The sequence below is a fragment of the Narcine bancroftii genome, chromosome 12, assembly GCF_036971445.1.
Source record: "Narcine bancroftii isolate sNarBan1 chromosome 12, sNarBan1.hap1, whole genome shotgun sequence".
NCBI lineage: Eukaryota > Metazoa > Chordata > Chondrichthyes > Torpediniformes > Narcinidae > Narcine > Narcine bancroftii.
Genome location: NC_091480.1, coordinates 67,183,328 through 67,205,668, shown reverse-complemented (window position 1 = coordinate 67,205,668; position 22,341 = coordinate 67,183,328). Strand labels below are relative to the sequence as shown.

At 46.1% G+C, this 22,341-nt stretch overlaps 1 protein-coding gene across 3 annotated transcripts in view; it reads right to left on the bottom strand.

The window, feature by feature from the left end:
- The window catches only part of LOC138746980 (acid-sensing ion channel 1-like), a 656,759-nt gene that overhangs the window by 30,752 nt on the left and 603,666 nt on the right, over nucleotides 1-22,341 (bottom strand). For all 3 annotated transcript variants that reach the window (XM_069905762.1, XM_069905761.1, XM_069905760.1), the window contains exon 6: nucleotides 11,440-11,593. In XM_069905762.1, the coding sequence (XP_069761863.1) occupies nucleotides 11,440-11,593 (154 nt within the window). The remainder of the gene's footprint in view (nucleotides 1-11,439; nucleotides 11,594-22,341) is intronic.

Genomic DNA, 22,341 nt, shown 5'->3' with positions numbered 1-22,341 from the left:
AATTGGTGCTGGTCTGGGCTCAAGGACATTAAAGCTGAGTGTTTGGTTGCAACCAAAAGTTAATGGGGTGTAAATTGGGTGGCACAGGCTCGTGGGCCGGAAGGGTCTGTTTTCAACATGTAAATGTAAAAAGATTTCGGGGGCAGGAACTATGTGAGAATTCTTCTTGTCTCGAGACAATTTAGAAAGGATAAGTCCACAATGAGGTATTTCACAGGCTCTCGTATTTTCTTCCAGATTGCGGGACACCACTTTGCTTGTATGAAGAGTCTTACTTTCTGACCCACGTTTTCATGGGAAAGAATCCCCATTGAGAGCTTGCAGTCAGACAACTAGCTCCTTTGTGGCAAATTGTTCCCCACGGTGGGAGAGTCTAGGACAAGAAGGCACTACTTCAGGATTGAAAGGCCTCCACTTAGAACAGAGATTTGGAGAAATTTCTTCAACCTGAGGATGGCGAATCTGTGGAATTTGCTGCCACAGTTGGTTGTGGAGGCCAGGTCATTGGGTGTGTTTAAGGCAGAGATTGATAGGTTCTTGATTTGCCAGGGCATCAAAGGAGAAGGACGGGCAGTGAGGCCGTGCGGGGAAATAGATCAGCTCGTGATTAAATGGCGGGGAAGACTCGATGGGTTGAATGGCCTATTTCTGCTCCTAACGTCTGATGGTCTTGCACGTTGACCAAAGACCTTGCACTGAGGCGTGCCTGCAGCGGTTCAGCAAAGGGGCTGCACAGCTCCACGTAACATGTAGGCTTTCATCAGTGCGTGGAGGAAGAAAGAGATTTGCATTTACGCAGCAGGGGCATTTCACAAATTGACCCTTTACTGCAGCATGGGGGGGGGGGGCATTGCCAGTCAAAAGCACGGTGGCAAGAGAACAGAATCACAAAGCCCACCACAGCCTCCTCAGACGTGTCAAAAGTGCTCTGCGAGCAACAAATTGCCTGGAAGTGCAGTGGCGTAGCTGTGTTGGCAAGCATTTTGCAAGCGGCAAGATCGCAGGCAGCAAGAGGAAAGGCATTCATGATGCAGAAAAGGCCTCAGAATTATATTGCACCTTGAATGACCGTAGGAGATTCCGGGGCCAATGTACCAAGAGCTGAAGTGGTGTCACAGTCGGAACATAGAAAAATTAGCAACTCCAAGACTGGCTCATTGATTTTAGCAGATGGGAATGCAGCAAATGCTCGGATTTTCTTTGAACAACTCTGAGGTCATGAACATCCACTGGAACCGGCAAATAAGGCCTCATTTTACAGTCTCATCCATTAATTAAAAAAAAGCACGACATCTTTGCCAGCGCAGAGTTGCCTGCTGCAAGCTGAATGATGGCTGTAGGGAGGTTTGAACCCATAATCTCCAAGCTGAGATGGCGGTGAGCCAAGCTGGCACATGCAGCGGTGCTGACACCTCTGCAGCAGGACTATTGCCTTTTGAGCTTTAATCCCAAGCATCCACTGGGCAGACATTTATCCTTCAGTGACAGGCAGTGAAATTCACCGGTTTCCGCTTACAAGGGCAACCTGCCTCTCCCATTTGGGACTCCATTCAGTCTAAGAATCTTTAACATGATACAACACAGAAGACATCATTCAGCTCACATTTAAAATGGCCATTCTAATAATCCCTTCTGTGAAAATACGACACTGGAGAAACTCAGCAGGTCAAACAGTGTCCTTTATAGAGCAACGACAGAGATACAAAACCGTCATTTTGGGCTTGAGCCCCTCATCATACCTTGACGAAAGAGGCCTTGGTGCCACAAGGCGCGCACCCCCAGGTTCAGGAACAGCTGCTCCCCCTCCATCACCAGACTCCTCAACAACAAACTCAGTCAGAGACTCATTTAAGAACTCTTATTGGGCACTTTATTGAATTTTTTTCTCTCGGTTTTGCACAGTTTGTTTACATTTGTTTATGCTATGTACAGTTTTTTTTTGCAGTACCAGTAAGTGGTATTCTGTCACGCCTGCAGGAAAAGGAATCTCAGTGTTGTCTATAAACAAAATAGAGAGAGTGCAGAGAAGGTTCACGAGAATGTTGACAGGATTTCAAGGTTTGAGTTACAGGGAAAGGTTGTGCAGACTGGGGCTTTTTTCTCTGGAACGTAGAAGATTGAGAGGGGACTTGATAGAGGTGTTTAAGATTTTAAAAGGGACAGAGAGTAAAAGTGGATAGGCTTTTTCAATTAAGAGTGGGGGAGATTCAAACTAGAGGGCATGGTTTAAGATTGAAGGGGGAAAATTATAAGGGGAACATGAGGGGAAATTTCTTTACGCAAAGGGTGGTAGGGATGTGGAATGAGCTTCCGACAGACATGGTCGAGGCGGGATCATTGGTTACATTTAAGGAAAGACTGGATCGTTACATGAATAGGAGAGGACTGGAGAGGTATGGACTGGGTGCTGGTCAGTGGGACTAGGAGGGTGGGGATTTGTTACGGCATGGACTAGTAGGGCCGAACTGGCCTGTTCTGTGCTGTTAGTGGTTATATGGTTATATGGTTATATGTGAAGTCATACATGTCCTCTGACAATAAATTTGAACTCTCAAGCCCGAAACGTCGGTGATGTCTCTTTATCTTTGCTACATAAAGGACACAGTTTGACCTGCTGAGTTTCTCCAGCGTCGTGTTTTTACTTCAACCACAGTGTCTGCAGACTTTCGTGTTTTACCCCAAACTGAACACAGCTTCCTCCTCAAACAATTCTTCATTTGAAACCCTAACCCAGTGCGAGAGAAAAAAAAATCACCTCTTTCTCTTTGCTCCTCACTTCAAACCTGTGCCTTCCAACACTGCAGCCAGTAGAAAGATGTGCCTTACTTACCTAAACCGTACCTAATTTTGACCAGTCCTTTCAAGTCCCCCCTGAACCTACTTTGCTCTGGTCTCCCCATGTAGCCACATTCATCCCTGACCCCCCTCCCCCCAGTGGAGTAGATCACCTCTGTACCCTCTCAGAGGGCATGGGATCCTGCCTGTAGTGTGGTACCCTGAATTATACAGTTTACTCAAGCAAAGGCCTAGTTGACTACTTTACTGATGGACTGAGTCACAGGGAAATGTTGAACAGGTTAGGACTGTATTCCCCCGGAGTGTAGAAGAATGAGGGGAGATTTGATCGAGGTGTTTAAAATTATGAAGGGGAGAGACAGAGTGAATGTAGGTCGGCTTTTCCCACTGAGGGTAGGTATGATAAAAACCAGAGGACATGGGTTAAGGGTGAAAGGTGAAAAGTTTAGGGGGTACATATGGGGGAACTTCACACAGAGAGCGGTGTGGGTGTGGAATGAGCTGTCAGCTGATGTGGTGAATGCAGGCTAAGTTTTAACATTTAACAAGAATTTGGACAGGTACATGAATGGGTGGGTTTTCTGCCTGCCAGCATTTGATGTGAGCTGCCAAGAGATGCAGAGTCCAACCTTGGGATGGAATTTGTTCTGATGTGCTGTGTGGATACGATTAAGTTGTCTGGGCAGCACAGTCGTCCAGGCTGAGATTTTGGGCAACTTCCCCAGCAGTCTGGTTCATCCAGGTACCAAAGTACAGAGCAGGAGGAAGCATTGAATATTGCCATTTGGCTAGAAGAGCAATCTTATTTAAATGGAAAGATTTTAATCCACCGACTTTGATGCAGGGCTCTCTTAAATGATGTCACGTTGAAGTTGGGAGAAAGTTAGGAGTCGTACATTTGATACTTCCATTAAATTTGTAGAGACTTAAAAAGGTTTTTTCAAATGTTTGTTTCGGAAAAATTGAAAAATAAAATTTGAAGATGTGGCAACCTTTTATCAATTATTTCTACATGACTTAGTTATAGAATTACTTTCCCTTTCAGAATAGATTTAATTTTATTTCTTTTCTCTTTGTTGGTGAAGACCAGACAATTAATTTTTATTAATAAATTCTCAAGATAGGCTTTCCAGCCTTTTTCTTTAAAAAAAAATTAGGTGGGTATTTTTGCTGAGTATTTCATTTTGTGGAGATGAGAACATATTCATTCATTGTGGTGTAATGCAATATCTTACATCATCTGATATCATAGAGTGATATTTATTCCCCTTTTTGATTATGTATTCTATTTATGCTCCCTCAGCAAGAGGGTTGTGAAATTCCAAGGAATCTTCCCCAACCAGTGCCAAGACATACAAATCTCTGGCAAGACAACACTGAGTATTTTGTTCAATTCTGGTCACCTCATTACAGGAAGGATGTGGAAGCTATGGAGAGGGTGCAGAGGAGATTCACCAGGATGTTGCCTGGATTGGGAAACATGTCTTATGAGGCAAGGTTAGCAGAGCTGGGACATTTCTCTTTGGAGCATAAAAGGATGAGAGGAGACGATAGAGGTCTACAAGATTATGAGAGGAATAGATAGGGTGGACAGTCGGCACCTGTTTCCCAGGGCAGGATCAGCAAACACCAGAGGACGTCCGTACAAAGTGAAGGGAGGGAAACTTATGGGAGACAATAGGTTTACACAGTGAGTTGTGGGTGCCTGGAATGCCTTGCCAGGGCTGGGGATGGTGTTTGAGGTGGGAACATTGAGGGCATTTAAGAGACTTAGACAGGCACATGGATGGAAGAAAAAGAGAGGATTATGGGGTAGGGAGGGTTTAGCACTTTTTTTTAGGGATATATGTGTCGGCACAACATTGAGGGCCAAAGGGCCTGTACTGACTGGGCTGTAGTGTTCCCTGTTCTATGTACAGCAAACATTTTATCTTCTTTGAGTTTGATGAATTCATTTTACTTTCTATGTTCTATAAATGTCTCTCGGGGCTGGTCATTGAAAAGCTCATCGGTTTTTACCAGGAAGGAGATGGCATCCCAAAGTTAGGAAAGATCAACAAAAACACACCCCTCCATTAAAAGTGGCATGCTGTGCTTTTATTTTAGTTGAAACTGAGGTATGTTGAAGCAGAGATGCAGTACAAGCCTCTGTACCAATGAGACAGAAGGTGTTTTCAAAGACCAACGAGCCGACTCAAGAAGACAACGGTGGTGACAGCCTCCCACAACAAATGTCCAGCTGGGATCTGGCCTTCTGCCATCATCTCAGCCTCTTCCTTCCTCCTCCTCCATCATCGGGTGCTTGTTGGCAAGATTGCACGACTTGCCGCCGACGGAGACCAGCAACCTCTGCAGCGGGCACCCACCTCATGGAGAGATCAGTGCCCTCACTGAGCGCTCCGTACATTTGCGCATGAAAAGCCCTGCTCTTCGACGCAGTTGGATACAGACCACTGTCCTCTCAGCAGCTGTTGTCCATTTCAAACGACTGGGTTGTCATCAGCTTCCTCAGCCCTGGGTGGAATGTGTTGGGGTGTGTGACATGTGCTGCCTTTGTCTCTCAGATGGTAGCCCACGATGAATTCAATGATCGCCCGTGCTTTCTCTCTCATCACACAGATCATCACAGGCAGTCCAGCGAGGGGGTCATGTGGCTAAAGAACACACAGGTGGGCGGGCTGTCGGCAACTTGAGACGAGGAACCTACGCAGGATGCAGGCTGCAGGCAACTGCGGTCAAGGGACTTGCTCCAGGCTGCGGACTGCTGGAGACTGGCTGAAGCGGTACCAGGTATCGGGACTGAGATATGATTGGGTGCCAAGAGCACTGAAGGGCTCCTAATTGCGTCAGAGGTTTCGATCTAGAGCTCAGGTTGCTGATGGACTGGTGGCTGCGGAGGCTGCGGAAGCACTGGAGGCGAATCCACGGACATTCTGTGTCTCTGGGAGGGACTCTCTTTTGCTTCTCTTTCTCTGACTGTAAGGGGCACTTCAGGTAATTTCTGCTGATGGCAAATCTTTGCCTTAGGGCAGACGAAAGGAAATTTCATGCAATATTACTTTTTCTGTTTTATTCTGTGACTACAAAATAATCGAAAATCTAGAATCTTTGGTTCCTCAGGACTGACTGCCGGGCGGGTGGAAAAATTCTCAGTACGGTTGTCTCTTAGCCTCCGCTAACAGTGCCTGCTGCTGTGATTGGTGGCTACTAATCTGCCTTCTCAGCGATGCTTGAACGAGGGAACGTCTCAAACTGTAAGCTCCAGAAAGCTGAGGCTTGCACAGAGATGGCCAGCGCTAGGTTTCTTGCACCCTCAGCTCCCTGGCTATCACCTTTTCTACATCTGGTGAACGGGCAGGGAAATAAATCGCGCCAGACAATAGTGGCCTCAATGCGAAGTGTCGAAAAGCAAATGCTATTCCTCATCACAGGGAAAAGGGTCTCATGTTGCTCCATGTATAAAACATGGAGGGCAATGGACTGGGTGCAGGTAAGTGGGACAAGGCAGAAAAATAGTTCAGCACAGACTAGAAGGCCCAAATGGGCCAGTTTTGAGCTATAATGTTCAATGGTTCTATGGTTCTAAGAGAAGATCTGTGGGATCCATTGTATGCAACAGAAATTCACACACTGAAGCTTTGCTCATTGGTTCCAATGTTACCATTCACACGGAAAAGGCTTGCCTTTGACTTCAGCCAAGATGGTGGGGACAATCCTAGACTCTATCTCTGCTTCCACCTTACGACTCCTTTGGAGATTAAAGCTTGCATGGATGTGAATAGCTGAGCTCAGCGTACATGTTACTGCATTTGCCATTCACGATGGATGATGAATTTCTACCCTTGGGGGTTAATTTTTCTCCGCTAGGGAGCATTGTTATGGTGTGAGCACATCAACTGAGGTCATTCCTTCATCTTCGAGAAGCAAAAGGTGCTGGTGAGGTTGGGGTGGCAAGTGGAACGAGAGGGACTGTGGTTGAAATTATGCACTAACGGGCATCATGTACAGAGAGTCCCCAGGTTACAAAAGTCCAACCTACAGACAGCTCGTATTTACGAGCAAATTGCGCACCCAATTCACACATAATGTTACCTCACGAATGCCTGTTTTGGTATGTAAGACATTGATGGAACGAGAGTAAGTGTTAACTTTTAATCATGATTTATTTTTCTCGATCTAAACTGTTTTAAGAACTATTTCTTTACTAAGACAAACATTTAATTAACTTACGCTAAATAAGAACCGCACGTTCTGACTTATCTACAAATTTGACTTAAAGACAGATGTAGGAACGGATCTCGTTCGTAACCCGGAGACTCCCTGTACAAAGAGCTCGTGAAAAAGAACCTGGAATTGGGCAACACAGAGACAGACTTTTCAGCCCTCTCAGATCATACTATTTTTTTCCCCATCTGCACTGATCGCATTTTCCCGCATTAGAATCGTATTTTTTTCAGATTTTGCCTATTTAGTGTCTGTCTAAATGTCTCTGAAATGTAGTCATTGTATCTGATTCAATGTCAGCGCATTCCACTGTGTAGAAAACCCCTCCCCCTCAGATTCCCTTTCAATTTGCCTCAGTGGTTGAAGAGGCACAGAGCACTTTATCAATTAGCATTCAAAGATATTCATGTAAATTACATTTGTTTGTCTGCTGCACAGAGGAAAGATCATCGACTAACATTGGACAGTCCCATTTCAAGCATGCCATTTCCTGCACCTCTTCTGGATGCTAAAATTTGCAGTTGTCCCCAAACCGCTGGTCACGTTCGGCTGGCAATTTCCCAGCTGCACTCCTCCCATGTTGTGGGGCCAAAGGGGCTGCAATTCTCCAGGATTTACCCTGGAGAAAGTGGCCCTCACTGAACCTGTACCAGATTAACCCTGGAGCAGGAACAGTGAGCCCAACTATTTGAATAGAGTAGAAAGGCTATAGAGGACAATTATATCTGGAGGTGAGGCCGCATCTGGAGAACTCCGTGCAGTTCTCGTCTCCGTACTTGAGGAAGGATGTACTGGCTTTGGAGACGGTGCAGAGGGCGTTCACCAGGTTGCTTGCAAAGATGAGAGGGTTGGTCTATGAGGAGAGATTGAACCATCTGTGACTGCACTCGCTGGAATTTAGAAGAATGAGAGGGGATCTTATAGAAACGTATAAAATTATAAAAGGCATAGATAAGATAGAGGCAGGTAAGTTGTTCCCATCGGTGGGGGAGACCAGAACTAGGGAACATAGCCTCAAGGGAGTAGATTTAGGTTAGAGATGAGGAGGAACTGCTTTTCCCAGAGGGTGGGGAATCTGTGGAATTCGCTGCCCATTGAAGCAATGGAGGCGACCCCTGTAAATATATTTAAGACCAGGTTGGGTAGATTTTTACATTGTTGGGGAATTAGGGGACATAGGGAAAAGGCAGGTCGGCGGAGAAGATCATCAGATCAGCCATGATCTCATCGAATGGCGGAGCAGGCTCGACGGGCCGGACGGCCGACTCCTGCTCCTGTTTCTGATGTTCTTTTAAATACTTTTGGATTATTGCTTCAGATCAATGGTTTTAATTGTTTAAATGTGGCTTGAAGTGTCTTCAGTGCTTTTTTAAAATTTTAGTAACTTTAAATAATATTTTGTTATGACTTTTAAATGGTTGTGAATCCCAAATTCATTTAGAGCAATCAAAGTCTTGGCTGAGCCTGGTGCTGGCGGTTCTTCCACTTGTCTCATGAGCTTGACATGACCCCACCCCATGTTTTGGCTTTGCCAACAGCTCAGATCCATTTGGCAGCTTCTGCAAATGATGGTGAATCCACACGAAGGAAACCAAATCAGTATCTCCCACATTCTTTTGCAGTGAGCACAGGCAAACCATTCTGGCCCATTGTTTTGTTTGTTATGGTGACGTTAATGAGTTATCAAACCCTCACTTGTTTCTCTATCCCCACAACCATCTCCAGCTCAAAGACCTTCTGCCTTCCTTCCTTGTGGCCACGCTTGGATTAAACTGCCCACCGCTGATGGCAACACCTTTAGCTCAGCATGCCTGCAAACTCTGGAATTCACTCGCTAAATCGCCCTGCCTCTCTTCCTCTCGGACATTATTTAAAAATTCTCTCATCGATTGAGCTCATGGGCGCCTGTTGCCATATCCCTTCCTGCAGCTCTGCGTCAAGACTTAATTTCACAATGTGGAGCTCCGCGGGGGCCCACGAGGTTCAAGGCGCTACATAAATGGAAGTCAGTGAGGTAACAACAAGAAGCAGCATTGTACATTGCGCTCTCCATGGAGAATGTTGCATTGGAATCTAATTGGCCACCTTATTACACTTACACGGGTGGAGACCTGTGGTAGGGTTTACCTTGCCCTGAAATGTGGTTAATCTTGACGTTTGGTGTACATATTGGTCAAAATACCCAAATTACTTGCTCAATTTTTTTTTCTGTTAAGGATCTAAAAGCAGAAACAGAATCCATGAGGCACTCGTGACACGAGGCAATCAAAACCCAGCACATACAACCCACTTATTCGAGCCTAGATTTGTATCTAGAAAATAGGAGGAGGTCCCAGTGCTCCCAGTGCTTTGTACTCCAGGCCAACCATTAACTTGTGACCTCTTAATCAAATGAATTTTATAACGTACCTAAAAAAGCATGGTCTTTGTTGGGAACTCAACCCCAGAAACACGTCTGTCAAATATTCAACATCATCCCAATTCTAAAGGGCTTTCATTCCTGTTGCTCAATGAAGAAGGTGGCCCAAACATCACAAGTGGGCTTGAAAGTAGTTTTGAGAACTTGAACACGTGGTTCTGAGCAGATCACCTGAATTGGACAGCTGGGGTTTGGAGAGAATGGCAAAACTATGATGCCTTATATGGGACCCTAGCATTGGGAAGGCACAGGAAGGGCTGGGGAGGTCCGCACTGGAGGTGAGATTCAGAAGGGTAGCAGGCAGGATCCAGGATGCAAGGTCAAAGTGAAGTCATGGCCAGGGGTGGAGGGGAATTCACATCTGAGGTTGAGCATTTTTGAAATCCCCATGCTTAAGGCTTACACGGGATATGGGCAAATGGAGATGGTCAAGGTTGGGAGGTGATGGGGGGGCGGGTGGTGTGGGGCTGAAACAGGGAATGTTGGAAATGCTGAATGGTATAGGCAATTAGGTAGCAGGAGAGGAGGATGGTGGAGGGGGAAACAGGTCACTATGGTGGAGGAGGGTGAACTGGATGCGGGGAAGGAAGCATCTAACCCATGTCCTCTGGTTTGTATCTCACCCACCCTCAGTGGAAAAAGCCGACAGGCCTGGATTAAGCAGGAGACTGGGCTGAAAGGCTCGCTCAGTGCAAGTGACCAAGCAATAAGGCAGGGTTGGTATCTGATTGAAAGTTATGGAAATGAGACGGGGGTGAGGTGCACTGGTGAATAGGGTGGCTTCAATCTTGCCAAAGATGAGCTTCTGGCATATTGGCCTTCATCAATCAAAGTATTGAGTATAGGAGTTGGGATGTTATGGTAAATTTGTACAAGACATTTGCGAGGCCAAACTTGGAGTATTGTGTGCAATTTTGGTCACCAAACTACAGGAAAGATATCAATAAGATAGAAAGAGTGCAGAGAAGATTTACTAGGATGTTGCCCAGACTTCAGGAACTGACAGGGAACGGTTAAATAGGTTCGGATTTTATCGCCTGTTGCGTGGAAGAATGAGGGGAGATTTGATAGAGGTATTTAAAATTATGAGGGGGATAGACAGAGTAAATGTAGGTTGGCTTTTTCCACTGAGGGTGGGTGAGGTACAAACCAGAGGACATGGGTTAAGGGTGAAAGAGGAAAAGTTTAGGGGGAACATGAGGTGGCACTTCTTCACACAGAGAGAGTGGTGGGGGTGTGGAATGAGTGAAAGGGGAAACATTTAGGGACAACTTCACACAGTTAGTGGTGGGTGTGTGGAACGATTGAAAGGGGAAAAGTTTAGAGGGAACTTCTTCACACAGAGGGAGGTGGGAGTGTGGAATGAGCTGTGATGAATGTGGGCTCAATTTTAACATTAAAGAAGAATTTAGACAGGTACATGGATGGAAAAGGTATGGAGGGCTATGGATTGGGTGCAGGTCAGTGGGATGAGGCAGAATAATATTTTGACACGGATCAGAAGGGCCAAAGGGCCCTGCTTCTGTGCTATAATGTTGTATGGCTCAATGGATGTAGTTCTGGTTCCCTGTGGCTTCAGTGCAAGGAAACCGTTGGAAAGCACAGGACAAGCTGGTGAGGAGATGAGGCATGGAACTGTAGTCCATTTGATTTTGCATGGGAGCTAGCAATGAGGCTGGTGGATAGGAAGAGGACAGGCCTGGGCACTCGGGGCTGACCATGTGAAGCAGGAGGAGAAGGCTTTGCATAGCTGCAGCTGGGAGAGGAGCCATGAGTCATCGGCTCTCTTCATCACCGAGGAGAACAGCCCAGGTCTCATCACACAGGGTTTGTGGTGGTACCACTCAAGGTATTCTTAGTGATGTGGGTTCAAATAGGGAGAAACCACCAAAACTCAACATTGCTGTGTCATAATTCACCTGCTTCCCAGTGACAAAGACACCACCTCTTTAATCATGGCTATATTGTGATACAAACACAGAAGCAGTAGAGGTACTCACCCTATGTAATCTTCCGATTTGTTGTACTTTTTGGCCAGGTATTTGGCCGAGGCCTTGCTGGGGATTTTTACCATGGACAGCTCCTTACCGTATCGAGTCATGTTGCATGGCGTCTCACATGTACAAAATAGACTGTCCTTCTCCACCAAGAACCCTGTTCAAATAGCAGTGACATAGGTGTATTGGCATGGGTGGATTGCTTGCTATGAGAGGGGATTTTTGGGGTCGTTGAGCAAATACATGTTTAGGACCTCTCTGCTCTTGCAGTCAACTGAAAATAACCCTGTCCTTATTCTAACCACATCCATCAGTCTTTTCCGAAGACTTTACAACTCTAGGTTCAAGGATACTGAGAATTTTGCTTGAAATAGCAAACAGTTGAAATCTTCACACGGGTATTTCAGATGTGCGGCATGCAAATTAGGCTAAGTCAAATGTTGATTTGTAGGTTACTTCAGCACCAAACTGATGGAGGGAATCTTTATCTGGTGGAGGTGGGATGAAGCCTTTAGCATCTCCTTTTAGAAACATAAAGTTGCCTCTTCCTATCCTTTCCATGTGAGTTGTCCCTTTTTATATTTATATATATATATATATATATACACAGTAAAATCCTCGTTATCTGGAATTCAAGTAAACGGCAGCCTCAAGCAACCAGCAAACAGAAAAAAAATTGTGGAAAATAAATCAGTAAAAGAATATGAAAGTTTGAAATTGGCACCCCCTAGTGGTCAGTTTGCCAATCTCAAGCAACCGGAAAATTCACTGATCCGGCATTTACCAATCCCCATGGGTGCCAGATACTGGGGTGGGGGGGATATATAAGAATAATCTTCCACTCTTACCTCTCACTCTCTGCTCTTCTATCTAGTGATGCCATGACATCAAGTTTACCCTTTTTCAACTCTGTCACTTCCCTTCCTGTCATCTTTAGGTTGTGGCCACTCAAAGTTTGTGCTTTTACAAAGAACTTTCCAAACTATCCCTCACACATGAAATGCATGAGGTTGCATCTTGTCCACTTGCCACAATAGCTATTGACGGATAAGAATACCTTTTCTACAAACTGGAAGTAAACAAATCCCAACTCATTAAGACACGTTTAACTCAAAGTATTAAGGGTGAGGGGCCACTGGTGTCACTGGTGGGGGGGGGGGGGGGTGGTTGCGGACCACACCAGGTGACACCAAAATGACTGTCAATAAACTTTTTGTGCAGTGTTTGAGCAGAAATGTATTATTTTTAATAAAAAATATCCCTGTAGTTAGTTATAGCAGCAAAAACATTTTTCGTAAGCCCAGTTTCAAAATCAATCTACCTACAAGGTTAAAACTTGATGCACTTTTACTTTTTGAACCTTCTAATGCGCTCCGGTCAGAAACCCCCCACCCCGCCTGCCCACTCCAGTGCCACCACCCTGGACAAACAAGGAACACACACCTGTTCCTTCTACACTCGGTATATCATACACTTAGTCCGGCGGGGGTGGGGGGTGGGGTGACACCAGGAGTTACTGCACCAGGTGACACCAACCCTAGTGACGCCCCTGTGAAGGGTCAATATTTAAACTCTGGACACTACCAAGATCTCTTGTTAAACTTGCAAGAAATATATATACTCAACCATCTGCAGTTCTATTGATTAAATTAATAACATGCTTGAAAACTTAAATGAGGTCAGCAGAAAGGGTAAGTCTCGAAAACAGCCTGTTGGACATCGTGGCTTTCAAGACTAATTCTGCACCTTTGTAACAAGTTGCACGTGACTGCTGTGTCACTGTCATTCTACACAACAGACCAAATTTAACAGCAGACTAAAGATTTCTGAATATGGTCAAAATCATATCTTTCTCAATTTCTTTTCCTTCCGATAGTCTCCCATCTTGTGCTGGTGTTACTGGGGTTTACAGTTCCATGTGACAATCCCGGCCAGTGGACCACTCCTCATGAGCTCAGTTTGTCCCAAACTGAGTTGGTGATTAGGGGAAGGGAGATTTGTCAAAGTAAACTTAATCCTGTTCTGATCCAATGCTGATGTGCACACTTTCAGGAAGAGGTGTTCACAGCATTCAGGAGTAAAGATCCTGCTTGGGACTGATCATCGGTCTCCCAGCTAACTCTGAAAAGACACAGAATCAAACCTGTGATTCTCCTACTCGATGCGACAGGCTGGGTGATAACATTTGGGAAGCATTTTAAGTCTGAGAGTTGTAAAAGTTGAAAAGTAACTCATCCCAGATGTGGAGATATAATAAATTGGGAGCCAGGTCAGGGCTGGAATTCGAGAGCGTGCTGAGGGCAAGAAGGGCTTCCGAAGGGCCTCGGGGGCTGAGGAGTTCCTCATCTAGGAAGGTTTGGGTCTGGAGCTTGGGTTGTCGATGGATCGAACAGGAGTCTGTGCGGCTGCAGAAGCTGCGGAAGGGCTGGAGGCGAATCCATGGACACTCAGTGACTTTGAAGGGACACTGGCTTCTTTTTCTCTGACTTTAAGGGGCGCCGGGCAACAAGTTTCATTTTTAATGTATCATTACGTGACAATAAAGGGAACCTTGAAACTATGTGAGTTTCTGCTTCATTTCATAGCAAGCTGGGTCACAAATAAAACCAGCAATCGCTTCTTGTTTTTATTTTGGTTCTAATTACCACTGCTGTACCTCACTTTTTTTGCCATTGAGTGGAGCATTCCAAGTTCAGCAGTAAAGGCAAGCCAACGATATGTTGCTTTTACCTGTGAAGAATTCTCAGTGCTGGGATTCAATGGAACCTTGGATATTTGTGACAAGGTCAAGTGGAAAATGGCAACTTGAAGGATGGGGGGGGGGTCGCATAGTAGTCCCTTTCAAATTGCAGCACCTGGGACCCGGGTGCAATTACTGGGGAAAAGGTGCCGGAAGCATCTTTTAAATTGCAGGGGGGTCTACCCATTAAATCACCAACCCGGTGATTTAAGGGGGATCATGCCCCCGCAATGACGTGTTAAGTACTCACCGGAAGTGCCACCGGATGTTCAGATGCTGGTGACACACGCACGGAAGCGCTGACATCACCGGAATAAGCGGGTTGGCCATTTTCATTTTCAAATTGACCTGGGTAAGTTTGAACTGGGTCTCTTGACTACCTCTGAGTTAGGTCAGGGACCCAGTTGGGTTCTGACAGAGTTGGAGCCTTCCTAACTGCTGTGTGACTGGGGCGCGAACTGCCCGGCTAACCCCATTTTTCACGGAGCTTGAAAGGGCCTAGTGTGTTTTTATTAAGGCAGGTTGAAAAAAAATACAAGCAAGATGTGCTCCTTAATGTGAACAACTCAAGATTTAATGAGCCGCTCACACTTCAGTGCAGTCAAAATGAGGGAATTCACAAGTCAGGCAAGGCTGGTCTCATTTATCTGCATTCCCATACACCGATATCTGCATTGGTCACAGGGAGTAGGTTTTGACGCAACTACTATTCCTTGAAAGAGGAAAAAGTGGGTAAAGTCCCATGAGAATGACCTGTACATGAGAATGACCTGTACATGAGAATGACCTGTACATGAGAATGACCTGTACATGAGAATGACCTGTACATGAGAATGACTTGTACATGAGAATGACCTGTACATGAGAATGACCTGTACATGAGAATGACCTGTACATGAGAATGACCTGTACATGAGAATGACCTGTAGCTCTTAAAAGAAAAATAAAGGAGTTAATAACAAACACAATGGATAACAATGGGATTAGTTTGTTACTGAAAAACTTAACTTTGCTTTTGAAGACAATCAGTAAAAGAACTGTTCATGCAAATGAACACTTGAAAAACGGCCGTTTCTGCATTGACCTGGGGAATTTTCAATCAAGCTCATTTTTGTCTCTGCTTTTGAAAGCTACCCGACAATCTTCGTTGGTTCCCATCGAAGCAGGGAGGGGGCCGCAATACATTGACCTTTGGGAACGCTGAGCGAACCCGTCCAGTAATGGTGCCCGCAGTGCAAAAGAAGGTGAAGCGATAAAAAGCTGCGACCTTTGCAGAACCAAACTCACCTACGTCGGTCTCATTCCCGCATTAGTACCATTATTCGGGTTCCACTTTTCCTGCCAATGTCTGACACACAGACATTAAGGTCAGGCTGACACGGCGCTGTGGCGCCAACTGCAATCTCAATTGACGGCAAACTAAATCCATCTGTTTTGCTGAGGTACTGAGACTAATTGATTGCAAAGTGCAGCATGCTTGTTTGTTGGTAGCACACTGGCCGACCCACTTTGCAAGTGATTGACCACAGACCATAAAGTTTTGCTTAGACTGATCAGGCAATGACCAACATCCAAGGAACTGCATTACCAGTACTGTGCCCGGCCGTTCATTCAGACAATGTAAAGCCTGGTTTGAATAAAGGATGTAATGGTCCACAGTGGCATGCACGCCTCTCTTTGAATCAAATACATTGAAGGCCATTCATCCCATCATGTTTGTGCCAAACCAAATGGGCTTCTGAACTACATAAGACCATAGGGCATATAAGCAGAAATAGGCTATTCAGCCCATTGAGTCTGTCCTGCCATTTCATCATGAGCTGATCTACTGACCCGGCCTTCTCCCCATAACCTTTGAAGCCCTGGCTAATCAAGAACCTCTCAATCTCTGTCTTAAATACACCCAATGACCCGGCTTCCACAACTGCCTGTGGCAACAAGTTCCACAGATTCACCTCCCACTGGATGAAGAAATTCCTCCACATCTCTGTTCGAAGTGGACACGCTTCAATCCTCAAGTTGTTCCCTCTTGTCCTGGACTCTCCTACCATGGGAAGCAACCTTTCTACATCTTCTCTGTCCTCGACTTTCATCATTCAAAATGTTTCAATGAGATTCTCCCCCTCATTCTCTATATTCCAACGAGTACAGCCACGAGCTGTCAAATGGTCCTCGTACGATAACCCTTTCATTCCCGGAGCCATCCATGCAAACTTCCTTTAAACCACCTCCAACATCAGCACATCCTTCCTTAATTGAAGAGCCCATAACTGCTCCCAAGTGAGGTCTCACTGGGACCTTATGAAGCCTCAACATCACATCCCTGCTCTTATATTTGATTCCTCCTGAATTGAACGCCAGCATCGCATTTGCCTTCTTCACCACCGACTCAACCTGCAAGTTGACCTTCAGGCCGTCCTGCACAAGGACTCCCAGGTTCTTTTACATCTGGGGGGTTTCAATTTTCTCCCCATTTAAAAAATAATCTGTGTTTATTTTTTTCTACCAATTTTTTTCCGCCATATTGTCGATAAATTGCAATGTCTTAAGGGGACATCTCATCTATTTAGGAGGCATTTGATGGACCCACAGTCCAACTAAATAGAGAATGGTGGCATTACCTCCAGCTCTTGAAGTTGAAAGTGCTCGTGTTATTCAGGAAGAACTAACAAAACAGGTTGCTACTTGTGACTGTGCAATAGATCAGCAATGAGTGACAAGGAAAGGGTGAAAGGAGGGAAGCTGAATGAGGAACGGGCAAGGAGAGAAGGAATGAAAGAGAGAGAGAGAGAGAGAGAGAGAGAGAGAGAGAGAGAGAGAGAGAGAGAGAGAGAGAGAGAGAGAGAGAGAGAAAATGATGAGCACAACCTGACATTTATTTGAACGTCAGAGACAGGATCAGGAGTCAGCCATCCGGCCCCGTCAAGTCCTGCTCTGCCATTCAATGATGGCTGATCTGACGATGGGCTCATCTCCATCGACCTGCCTTTTCCCCACAGACTTTAATTCCCCTACTCTGTAAAAATCTATCCAACCTGGTCTTAAATATATTTACTGAGGTCACCTCCACTGGTTCAACGGGCAGTGAATTCCACAGATTCACCCCCCCCCCTCTGGGAAAAGCAGTTCCTCCTCATCTCCATCCTAAATCTACTCCCCTGGATTTAGAGGCCATGTCCCCTCGTTCTGGTCTCCCCCACCAATGGGAACAACTTACCTACCTCTATCTTATCTATGGCTTTAATAATTCTATATGTTTCTATAAGATCACTCTTATTCTTCTAAATTCCAGCGAGTCCAGTCCCAGACACCTCAATCTCTCCTCATCTCTGGAATCAACATGGTAAACTTCCTCTGCATAGTCTCCAAAGCCAGTCCATCCTTCCTCTAGTAAAGAGACCAGAACTGCACACAGTTCTCCAGATGCAGCTTCACCAGGACCTTGTACAGTTACAGCAGAACCTCCCTGCTCCTAAATCCCATCCCTCCAGCAACGAAGGCCAATGCTCCAATTGCCTCTTGATAGCTTGCTTATCGTGTTTAACCTTTTCTAAATCTGGCTACTGATAGACTCCAGGGAAGCAGAGGACTGGTGCAGGGCCCCAGAAAATGGTGAGAACACTCCTGTTTGAGAAGGAGAAGCAGAGGAGTTGACCCCCCCACTCCCCCGGGATGGTGACCATGGCGGCGGACCAACGAAGGGCCTCTGTGGCTGATGAAACACATGGGCGGTGGGCTGCCAGTGCGTCGAGGCGAGGAACCCACGGAGGCTGCAGACTGCTGGCGATTGCCGTTGAGGGATTCACACCAGGCTGCGGACATCTGGAGACTGGCTCGAGACAGGTTGAAGGGGTACTAGATACTGGAACCGGGATGCGAGAGTGGGGCAGAGGGTGCTGAAGGGTATCTGATCGTGTCAGAGGTTTGGATCTGCAGCTCGGGCTGCTGATGTTTCGGACTAGACTCTGTGCAGCTGCAGGGGTGAATCCATGGACACTCGATGACTCTGGGGGACTCTCTTTTGCTTCTCTTTCTCTGACTGTAAGAGGGGCTTCAGGCAACTTCTGCTGATGGCAAATCTGTCTCCCTTACAGCAGGCAAAAGGCCATTTCATGTAATATCTTTATTACATGACAATAAGGGAACCTTGATAAATCCACACCAACATTTTCAACCCTTTCAGCTAAATCCAAATGGTCCCAGCAGAGGTTAGCAACTACCAGAACATTTGTGGATTCTTGGGTGCTCACAGAAGGATTTGCTGAAGTATAAGTAGGTGGAACCATTCCATGTGATGGGATGGGCAACATGAACACTGGTGGGGGTCATGGCCTACCAAGGGCGATCTCCCTCTTTCCCTTATAATGAGTCTACTTGATCAGTTCCCATCAACGACCAAGCTGAACAACAGTCCGCTGGGCCAGCCATTCTCAACCTTTGGGCGGCACAGTTGGCGTAGCAGTTAGCGCAACACCTTTACAGCGCCGATGTCTACGTGGGTTTTCCCTAGGGGCTCCAGTTTCCTCCTACCATTCAAAACGTACCAGGGGGTTGTAGGTTAATGGGGTGTAATTGGGTGGCACGGACTCGTGAGCCAAAAGGCCTGTTACTGTGCTGTATGTCTACATTTAAAAAAATTTCAGCTATAGCCCCTCCCCCTAGGACCCCCCCCCCCCCCCAGGACTTTGCACAACGTTTACCCTGTGAAGAAGTCGGAGCTTAGTTGGTTTCTTTCGTACTTCTCTCCTACTGACGACATTGAAACATATTTCATTTAAGTGAGGTGAAAAGAAAACAAAGCTTTTACTTAAATGTGCTGTGGTCCCCAGAGGAAGTGGGGGAGGGGGGGGGTGGAGGTCGTGGGGCTCATGTTGAGAATGGCTACACTAGATTACTGCACATCGACTTGAGCCTGGTATCAGATACAACGTGTTGCAGACGTCGATCCATTTTCAAGCCTCTTCCACCAGATGCTGTACCTTTCACCTTTGCTCTGTCTGCATCTCTCAGTGGCTGACCACTTCAATTTCGCGTCCCACTCCCATGTCTGTCCATGGCCTTGTGTACTATCCCACCAAGACCACCCGTAAATTGGGGGAGCGACATCTAATTTTCCGTATCATTCTCCCTGTTCTCCCTCCCTTCCCCATCCCTCTGCCTTCTTCCCTCCAGCTCTCCACCCCCTTCCATCTCTATTCACAGAGCCGCCCCCTCTCCCCCTGTTTGCAGCTGTGCCCTCCCTCCCTTATCCACCTATTACCTCCTGCCTGTGGGACCATGCTCCTCCCCCTCCCCTTGTTCGGGTACCTGCCTACATATTGCTCAGCCCTTGATGAAGGGCCCAAGCCCGAAATTTCGGTGATGTATCTTTATCTTTGCTCTATAAAGTACACGGTTTGACCTGCTGAGTTTCTCCAGCAGTGTGCTTTCGCTCTACCTTGCAGCTGGTTTGACCTTTGGGAGACCTTACTCACACAGTTCGTCAGACACTTTTTAAGCTTGTGAACATACAAGTGACAGGCACCTATTGAGTAAACTCCATGCAATAGGAACTGCAAAGTTAGCAGGCCAACTGACCATAGAATGTGCTCCAATCACACACCATCTGCCTCAAGACTCAAAAGCAATTCTTTGGCTTTCTGTATCAGAGAGGGCACCCGATCTTGGAAGTGCAAATGTGCAATCTCGTATTCAAAAGGGAGTTGGACGTGACCATTATTCCCAAAGGGATCAGGGGGGATGGAAGGAAAGCAGAAATTGGGTCCTGAGATCGCTTCATTAGCCATGATGGTACTGAGTGGTGGTGCGGGATCGAAGAGCTGAATGAACTATCCCTGAACCTACTTTGTCTGACGATCCTGCCTCCGGCTAATGTGTTACAGCAGAGGCCATCTTAGGCCTCCCAGTTCCTTCGAGAGTCAAGGAATGCCAATGTCCTGGAGAGCTTGATGCTCCAGATTTTGGAAACCAGTTCTTATAAACTAAGTCCGGTCATTTTGAGTCATGTGTAGGTTTGATTTTCACACTAAAAGGATATAAACTCTTTGGGGTAAAAACACAGAAGGTCAAACAGCGAACTTAATATAACAAAGGTTTACACGCTGGATAACAAAGATTTTGGGTGCATTTCATGGATTTTTGGCTGCTGTACACGAAAATCACTATAATATTTTCCTATCACCTACCATTTTTTAGATATAATGTATTTTGGTGATTTCCTGCCATATTTTAAGTCAACTTCAAACAGACAAAACTGTGAAGTGCAACATGTCGTTGAAAATTCATTTTCTGCATCCGCACTTGGACGTCTTCCCGGCTGATCTTGGTGCCGTCAGTGACGAACACAGTTTCACCACGACATTGTGACCATGGAAAAGTGATATCAGGGCAACTGGAATCCATCAATGCCGGCCCACTATTGTTGGACACTGACATGAGAGGCATCAGATGCCGAGTACAAATAAAAATCAGCAGCAAAACATTTTTAGGTCGGTTGAACTGACGCGATGTGTCAGCGTCACGATGCGATTAAACAGGGTAAATTCAATCAAACGTTTGTCCAACTTCCTATGTGATACACATAGGAAATTATCTTTGTGTTCAGCTTGAAGTTCTCTATCATAATCCCCAATTTGCTTTCAGGAAGCAAACCTGTCAAACAAAATTGTTGTCCAGTGTTTATATGAACAGACCTTGATGAAGGGCTCAAGCCCGAAACGTTGGTTCTGTATCTTTATCTTTGCTACATAAAGGGCACTGTTTGACCTGCTGAGTTTTTCCTTCAACCACGGTGTCTGCAGACGTTGGTGTTGTACTTTAAACTCTTTGGGGTCAGTGCAATGATACAAACATTTGTAATTCTCTATCCTAGAGGACTGTGGATACCCAGCCTTTAAGTATATTCAATGCTGAAGTGAATAAATGCTTGGATACTGAGCATGAATGCAATCGTGTCGCCCATTCCAAGCCTGCCCCACCCGCGCTCTCTGAGCCATTTCCCCCATCCTCTACCCCATCAACCCAGCATCAACACACTTTTCAATTCCTCGCCCCCATCCCTCCCCACTGCCTGCGGAGTGTAAAACTCCACGGTCAGTGTGATCTTTACTGGATCTCCCCTCTGGCACGATTGCTAATCTTCAAAGAAAAAAAGCCCACCTCACATCAGCAACACTAAAAATGAAATGTTAGAAAATTACTGTAGAAACACAGAAATGCTGGCAGAACTCAGCCGGTCTACAGCATTCATGGGAGGTAAAGGTATATTGATTTTTTAAAATTTCAGATTCAGACATTCAGCCCTTTTGGCCCATGTGTCAGTGCCACCCAATTTACACCCAATTAGCCTACAACTCAGGTACATTTCGAATGATGGGAAGAAACCGGAGCCCCTGGGGAAAACCCACACAGACACGGAGAACGTACAAACGTTGACATAGCGCGGGATTGGAACTCCTGTCCCGATCGCTGGTGCTGTAAAGGTGCAGTGCTAACCGTGTTATTACCAACGTTTTGGGCCTAGGTCCTTCTTCAAAGGTTCCTTCAGCATTTCTGCGGTTCTATTCCAATCACAGTGTGTGCAGACTTTCGTGTTTCACAAGTAATTTGCCGTGATTGATACCAGAGGCTATGGCACTCATGTGGGAACCTGATGTTCTTCGAGACTGTTCCACCATTTGTGCTCAGTATGTGAACAACATGCATCGTGCACAGGGGAGGTACCACGTGCCAGATCTGCAGAACGCACTCTGTGTCAACAGAAGTGCAAACATTCCTCCACATTCCATCCAAGGCCTCCACAATAAAGAGCACATAAATAGGATTGGGGCGTCAATTTCTGCCCCTCATCTACCCTTGGCCCAACTTGGGACATCAAACCAAACCACCTGCTTCCCAATCCACACCTCGTTTGCGATGACCCAAGGAGGCACAAAATCAAAATCCTTCGGAACATCGGTGGCTCCAACACACGCCAAGTTTCCTCAGGTCCCTCGGCTTTCCATGATCTCATTGCACGAGACTACCCTGCCCTGCGTATCTCTCCTGAGAGTGGGGGCCTCCCGGGACATCGGATGATGTAAAAAGGAGGAAAAGGGTGGGCCTCAGGTGAAACCACGAACCCACTCATGCTTTCTATTTACACCAGATGGTACAGCCATGTCTTC